At 42.0% G+C, this 8,101-nt stretch overlaps 1 protein-coding gene across 1 annotated transcript; it reads right to left on the reverse strand.

Moving 5' to 3' along the window:
- Positions 1-1,204: 1,204 nt before the first annotated feature.
- On the reverse strand, positions 1,205-7,803 carry ywhag2 (3-monooxygenase/tryptophan 5-monooxygenase activation protein, gamma polypeptide 2). Its single transcript, XM_084950492.1, has 2 exons — positions 7,537-7,803; positions 1,205-4,502 (listed from the first exon to the last, which is right to left on the reverse strand). Exons 1-2 carry the CDS (start codon positions 7,621-7,623, stop codon positions 3,846-3,848), a joined length of 744 nt encoding a protein of 247 aa, XP_084806618.1. The 5' UTR covers positions 7,624-7,803; the 3' UTR covers positions 1,205-3,845.
- Between the last annotated feature and the right edge of the window lie 298 nt (positions 7,804-8,101).

Raw genomic sequence — 8,101 nt, forward strand, 5'->3', positions numbered from 1 at the left:
CGTCATCCCGGCTTCATCAGGGAAATGATGCTTCCTGTAATGACAGAGCAGTTATTGTAGATGTGGAAGTGATGCACAGTTAAACAAATGTTTCCCGTGTATAGGGCCTTTAATACCTAATGTAAATAACTAATTTAAATGAACATATATGTATGGAAAACTATATGTATATGTATGCATGTAAAACTATTGAGTTTTATTCAGATTTGAAAGAATTTGCCATGAGTGGTACTAAATTGAATTTGTAGCTACTGGAGATTCAATTACACGTCCATCAGCAGGCCCCAGAGTGTTTTGGGATGCATAATGTCAGCAGCATTTACCAACAACTGTGACACCGGTGTCCCTGAAAGTGTGGCAGTGAGTGCATTGAAGCACCAGCATGAAGATAGGTTGGTGCTGAATCCTAATGCCTCCTGTGCGCTCTGAGCTTTCATTTTTTACAGGATGCAGTAGGTACTGGGCTGATAGTGGGGTACTTATTATAGCCCTAGCAACAGGAATGGGATTGGTGACTGCAGAGAGTAAGCTTGTCAGCTATTGGCTGGTGAAGAGGACCTTTCAAAGCAGAGAATTTCATCTCATGAAAGGTTCAGTGCAGCAAGCTGCAGCGAGAGGCTGCAGTCCGGGGGTGGGCGAGCCAGCAGCTTTATCAGCGACATTGGGTTGACAGATGTGCATAAATGCTCAGATAAACTCGACCTTTGGGTGTCAAAAAATACAACAGGGAGGTGAATTTAAAAGCCTAAGGGATGGTGATTCTCCATCCTTGCCCAACATTAGATGCAGGACTTTGTTTTATTGCTGCGGTCATAAAACCTCTAGTCTTTTCAAGAAATATTCTTTGATCTATGGCCTAATTTAGTTAATGATTAGCAAAGCGGCCTGAAAAAGAGCCTCATGTAAGACATACTGCAGTAAGCTGTATGTGCTGGCAGCATCTCTGCACTGCAGCTAATACAGACTCCATCTCATAAGTTCAGCACATGGAACAGCACAGTTGCATACAGTACACGCATACTCACCAAGATATGGATGCACATACCACATGTATGTGGTATGTGACCCACAAAAGGTTATATAAGGTCAAACTGGTTTCCTGTATTAATGTGTGGGCAGAAATGTTGAGTATTGGAATGAAAAAGAATGAGCTGTGGTGGTTTTGGCATGAGTGTAACAGACAAAAAGAAAAAATATAGAATAATACTGATAAACAAATAACTTTAATGGGCAACAGATGGCAACCAAAAATTCCTCAGAGGATACAGTTTGTACTGTTTTCAGTAATCAACCCCTGACCCCCAACTCGGACTAATTTGCAGCAGCTCAGCTCTTTTATTTTTAATCAAATTTGTAATTTATCTGTAATTTCTGCATGTTTTCATGTCACAAAAACAAAGATCAACTGCCAAATAATGAAAACTTAAAAAGAAAAACACAAAGCACTGGGAAAATAAAACAAATTAATTTAAAAAGGGAACACAATGCATGTTTTCTTGACAATGAGTGAAAGTCTTTCAAAAATATCCAAACAAAAACAAGTGACAAAATTCCCTTTCTACTCGTTTCCACACACAACACTTAAAAATTAAAGCAAAGGACTGAACTCCATTTTAATATTGGTGACATGCGTGAGCAGTTGTGCCAATTAGGATTTCATGCTTTTTGAGTGGCGAGCTTTTCAGCGCCGTCAACTTTTAAACTGCGTTAAAAATAAATCAAAGCAGCTGTGACATAAAGTGTGAGCTCATGGAGGCTGACTCATGATGGTGACATAACCGGCATACATGAACAAGGTTGTATGACTGACCTTAAGGCTTTAGGTTTCTCTCTCAAGTCGTCACATCTGAAATAAAAAAGGTCTCCCAACCTGCCATGCATTAAGAAAAAACTAAACTTCCATTTGTGTGAATATATTAATACTCTAAAGAACTAGCAGCATTGTGACTGTAAACCCAGCAGCAACCTCAGCAGCTTTCTGTCCTCTTAAGCAGCTTCTAAGTGTTTATTTAAAGTTTGTTCTGAAGACGTGTAGTCGCTAATCGATAACCAACACTAGCGAACTGACTGTGCTCTCCCTGTGACTGTTGATGATGATTATTCATACCCATGTGCTGTACAGACAGCAGAAACGTGAAAATGAGAAAACACTGAAGGGAAAATATTATCTTTCACACATCCTTGCAGGAAAGTAAAATACTGGCAGATAAATCCTTTTTTTTCCTCCATTAAAGGTCAACTTGCAAACGAGGCATCTTAAATAATACAGGCACGCACAAAAAGAAGCCAGTACTGTACTCAGGGCACAAAACAATAGTGAAACATTTTTTTCCTATGAAATGGTTTTCTTCAAGAACAAATTTACTTATGGGTGACGATACAACAATACACTAGACCACCACGGAAATGGTGCATGTATAATTTAGTCATATTTTTTTTTATTATCATAGCTATTATTTCGGTTCTTGTGCAACTGCTACATAATGACTCACATTCAAGATATTTTGTCACTCAGGAACAGCTAAAAAGTATAAAAACAAACAAACAAACAAAAAAATGTATACTGTCAGAAATAAAATATGGTCCATGTCTGTGAATTCATAACAGAAACATTGAGCTTGGAAACTTCACCATTATTAAAACTGGATAGCATGACAGAAAAAAGTACTTAAATACTGTTCAAAGAACAAAATATATCATAATCATACTTCAATGTGACAAACACCAGCTGATAAGATTAGGTGATCACTGGTGGGTTTTTATCTTCCTTTTTTTTTCTTTCATTAACAAATTAAAATACACATATTGCATGTCACTATAGCAACGCCCATTACAGGTCAATTTTTACGATCAGCATTTTGGTATAGCAAATCAAAAACCATAACAAAATGAAATAAATTAGAAATCAACATCAGACAAAACCTGTTTTTCTCAATCATATGAATACTTAACACCCACAGTATAAGTTAATAAAGTCAAGCTACTGTATATAAATACATCACCGGCATGCACAATATTGAATAATCGATATTATTGTTGTCATCATCTTACACTGAAGAAACAGTATAGTAGGCAAGTGCATTTAATAAAACAAACACAGAAGTAAACCACAAACTCTGAAGCTGCTTTTATTTTGTATTTTTTGTCTTTTTTTTTTTCGTTTTATTTTGTTAAGTCTCTGCCTTTTAGTAATCTTCACCTCCAAAAGAATCTATGGTTCCAGCGACAAAACGGACTAATAGAACAAGGGGAATTAAATTTAACTAACCAATCCTCAGATATTTTCACTCCCGTCTAATTTAACCTCTAAAATTTGGGGGACTTGACTGGTTTGAAACTTTCTCTTTGTTTGCTAGTGTGAGTTTAAAGCATCAGTGGCTTTCAGGGCTCTTTCTCTTACGTAGACTACTACTGGAACCAATGCAAACTAGTTTTGTGAGGCATTCCCATTCAAGCATTTTCTCTCTCAAGTGACTCAAATGCATCTCTATCACGCAAAAACCTAACTAAGCAGCTTATCTTGACAGAACAAGTTCAGTTCCTACGCCAGTGTGAGGCTGCCATTTCAATCCAACAACAACCACTTCAGGCTGATTGACTGACATATCAGTGGTTTTGGCAAATGTCAAAGAGAAAATCAAGAAGACGGAGGCCCCTTTCAACTGTATATATATTTCTATATATATTTAAACTAAGATTTAACCTCCACTCTCACCTCTCTTTTGATTCTTTTCTTTTAACACATGGAAAAATAAAGAACTGCTGCTGCGGTAGTATCATCGGCAAAAGCGGCTGCCAAAGTCCACCGGCCCTTCATATTTTTTTTTTCGAAGTGCGGTTTCTTTTTAATTGTTGCCCTCCCCTCCCTCGTCATCCTGCTGGTCACTTGTCCACAGTGTCAAGTTGTCTCGGAGCAGCTGCATGATGAGAGTGGAGTCTTTGTAGGAGTCCTCGTTGAGGGTGTCGAGCTCAGCGATGGCGTCGTCGAAGGCGGTCTTGGCCAGATGACAGGCCTGCTCGGGGGCGTTTTGAATCTCGTAGTAAAACACAGAGTAGTTGAGAGCTAAGCCCAGGCGGATAGGGTGGGTGGGCTGCATGTGCTCTTTGCTGATCTCGTGAGCCTCGTTGTAGGCCTTCTCTGAAGACTCCACCACGGTGGCCCTCTTCTCTCCTGTGGCCACCTCAGCCAGGTATCGATAGTAGTCGCCCTTCATCTTCAGGTAGAACACTTTGCTCTCGTGCTGCGTGTCGCTGCAGTTCTTGATCAGGAAGTTGTCCAGGAGGTTGAGCACATCCTGGCACACGGCCTCCAGCTCCTTCTCAATCTTCTCCCGGTAGGCCCGCACCATCTCAATCTTTTTCTCATTGCCGTCGGCCGAGGTCTTCTGCTCAATGCTGGAGATCACCCTCCAGGAGGAGCGACGGGCGCCCACCACGTTCTTGTAGGCCACAGACAGCAGGTTCCTCTCCTCATTGGACAGGGCTTCGTTCAGCTCTGTTACCTGGAAGAACAAGAAAAAGAAGAAGAAGCAGATGGACTGTTAAATAACAGCACCAGACTACATTCACTTTGTGGAAAAAAAAAAGTTAAAGCAAGAACATTTCATCCAAGAAACAATTCTCAAGATGATTTGGTAAAAATGACAAGGCTGTTGCTGTTTAACGGTAGCATCTTCTCAAAACAGGGTGATTTTGTGCTCTTTAGTGGTTTGTAATGGAAGCATAGAACTCCATGAAATTTTTAATTTTACAGACTAAACAAATGTAGAGATCAACCAATAACAAAAACAGCTGTTAGTTGCAGTCCTAATTGCCACAACTCAAGCTTCTTTTGCATGAAATAACCTGGGTTAATGGGGCCATCCACAGCAAAGAAGATGAGCAATATTTCACGTCATGTGCAATTCCAGTTTCCATGGCAATCCATTCATTTAGTGCACCAGTAGCTTCAGCTGCCACGTGGACAGCTAATGCTAGTTAGTGAGAAATGATATTCAAGATAGTTGGCAGCAGTGGGGGGTTGGGAGAGGAAAGGAGGACTGGAGATGGCTAAAATGTTCCCACGAGCACTCGGGGGCAGCTGCACTGTAAATGAAAACCATCACTGCTCAGGCGGTTCACATGTCCCAGTGACCTTCTCCCCAACTGAAACTGACCTTTTTACCTGTCTAAAACACCACACGGTGACATCACTCTGAGTTAGGCTGTTAAATTGAGATTTTGATGAATCCGAATGCTGGCCGGGCAGTCCTCAAAGAGACTGGGTTATGTAACTCGAGGCTTTTATATTGGAAACGTAGTTTGTGCTGGAACATGGCCTCTCGCAGATCAATAATCGGTACGAAACATGGTGCTTAGGCTTATCATAACTTTTCACCGAGAAAAGAAGAAAGAGCTTATTGCAATTTTTTTTGCAGGTTTTACTCAAAAAGCTTTTCGTTTTGTGCAAACATTTCTCCTGAGCAGGTCTGACATTCTCTGCTCAGGCAGAGAAGCACAAACATGGCGCAGACTTGCTGATGTCACAGCGATGGAGAGCAAAGCTCTCAACTCATAGGGATTGAGTGGCCTTTGCTCTGCTTGTTCAAAACTGTCACACAAACCCAGTGATACCATCAGACTGCAGATGAAAAACACACGAAACAGTCAAATGAGGTAGATTACTGCTAATCTGATGACTCAACCTATGTGGAGGGGTTTTGTTGTAAAAAGAAAGGAAACAGGTCACTGCTCTAATTATTGTGATGCTTCCAACTGGAACTACACTAGTACACTATATATAAATATAGTTATACTATTATATATGTACAAAATAAAACAAATACCTCATTGCTGATGACATGGTCATAAAACAAGACAAGAACAACTGAGGTTGATACAGAGTTATCAATCAGTCGTTTAAATGTTTTATTAGGCAAAAATGAGATCAGCTGTGAAAAGAGTTCTGTGCCAGTTCTGTATTTTGGGCTGTCTATCAGCACTGGTTGGGAAACTTTTGAAGGGCATTTCTTGTAATTATTCACATTTCTGCCTACATTTTTCATGAGGAACACAACGGTGACAGCCTATCATTTGTCTTCTCTGGCTGCAATGGCGAGGGATTCCCTTCGATTAGAGAGGGAGAGTACACACCCCTGCAAAAGGGCCCACTTTGGACCGCACTGACATGGCAGATTGCTTAAAGAGAAAGGAATCCCTCCCCTGCATGCACATCATCCCACCTCCTGCAACCAGAAACCCTCGATGACAAGTGCTCCACGGGGGCTCAACCCATCTGGCATAAGGCAAAATGTTCCTCGTTTTAAAAAGTATGGGATGATTTTAATCCGTGTGTGAGCTCACGGACGCTGTGCTGAGACTACCGGGATGTTGCTGGTTCCAGTATGAGCTGGTGTGACACAGCAGTTTTTTTTTAAAAAACCTGTTACTGAATCCACTTCCCAGAATTTCTTAAGGGGCCAGAGGAAAAAAAAAAAAAAAAAGGCAGACAAAGGCTCTGTCCTCAGCACCATCCATTAAGAGCTGAGAAAGCTACAGTGAGGCAGGCCAGCATGTCATCTTCTTCACATCAAATATTACACCATTAACCAGGGTCATTAACCAAAAATGGCATTAAAATGGTACCAGATATCAGGCCTTGATACACAAGCAGCATGCACAGAAGGTGATATGTGACAAATAAAGTAATAAATAGGAAGGAAATTCCTGTAATCAAATCTGACCACACTGACTCACTGCAATATGACAAAGAATATTCTAGAGAGATTCTGCTGCCTCCTACGTTTGTTTGGAGGAGAGCGTTTAGTTTTTGGAAGCTTTTTCTTTGTCCAAAGCAATCATGCTCCAATTTATCCTCCAAGCCTCGAGTAGAAACATTAAAATGATCGCCATCATTCTTATTGTTTTAATTTATGTGACAAAGAGAGAGGAGAGGAGGCGGCGGAGGAGGAGTGGGAGGAGGAGGAGGAGAAGAGGACGAGGAGAAGGGGGGGCAAGAGCAGTTGATAGGCTTTTTCCGAGCAACCTCACATGGCTCCCAGCAGCAGAAGCTCTTAGAAATTCAGCATAATGGAGGAAGGGGAGGTGTGGTGGTGAAAGAAGGGGAGAAAAAAAAGGAAATCAGCAAATGTGTCAGAGCAGAGCCGTTCCACGATTCGAGTCTCTTCTTAGCCTGAGAGTGAAAGCTCGGGCCTGCATGCGTTTCATTGTAACGCGCCCTCAATGAGCGGCACGGCCGATAGAAAGGCACCGCCCAAGGAGGAGCCGATTTGGACTGGAATCAGAAAAAAAGCCTCTGAGCTGTCAGGGAACTGGCGACAGCACAATAAACACAATGAACGTTATTTCAGAATGACCCCCAGATGTAGTGCTGTAATATCGAGAGCCAGTTGTAACCGCAGCTTTACAGCTGCGAGCCTTTACGCAGGGCGAGCCTTTACGCAAACGCAGCAGCTTTACACCGATATTCACGCACATGTAAGCCACAGTTATCATCTTTCTTTTTTTGTATTTTACTGTTATTTTGAATTGACTTACCGATTTCATAGCAGCTGCCATGTCATCATATCGCTCAGCCTGTTCAGCCAGCCTGGCTTTCTGCACCAGCTGCTCGCGATCAACCATTTTTTAGATGATGTTTGGTTGCTTTGTCGAGCTGCTCTACGTGAAGTTTGGGGAAAGAAATTACTTAAAATTTAAATCGCAATGCAGTGAAATCCTACGCGAACCTAATGCTGCAGCTGTTCCCTGCTGTCTGTCTGAGCTCCGTGCAGACGGGACACCCTCTCCTCGCTCCCTCCCTCCCTGCCTTTCCTCCTCCTTCTCCCCCCTCCTCCTCCTCACACACACACACACACACACACACACACACACACACACACACACACACACACACTCTCTCTTCCCGGGCTGCGTCATCACTGGAAAAGGTGGGTGTCTGTGCCAATGATGTAACACTCCATACATGGGAAGTAGAGGGCCAGGCCTGTGGGGATGGATGGATGGGAGCAAAGGTGAGCTATAGATGAACTATGGGAAATGGGGTCCCCAGCAGAGCGACAAAAAGGCCTACCTAAAGCACAGACTGTATAAATGATGGACA

This window comes from Perissodus microlepis, chromosome 14, assembly GCF_051167445.1.
Source record: "Perissodus microlepis isolate ML-2025 ecotype Zambia chromosome 14, ASM5116744v1, whole genome shotgun sequence".
Taxonomy (NCBI): domain Eukaryota; kingdom Metazoa; phylum Chordata; class Actinopteri; order Cichliformes; family Cichlidae; genus Perissodus; species Perissodus microlepis.

Coding starts and splice junctions, on each gene's coding strand:
- ywhag2 (XM_084950492.1), bottom strand. CDS start 7,623: ATGGTTGATCGCGAGCAGCTGGTGCAGAAAGCCAGGCTGGCTGAACAG. Junction 4,503..7,536: donor TGGCAGCTGCTATGAAATCG/GTAAGTCAATTC, acceptor TTGTTCTTCCAG/GTAACAGAGCTGAACGAAGC.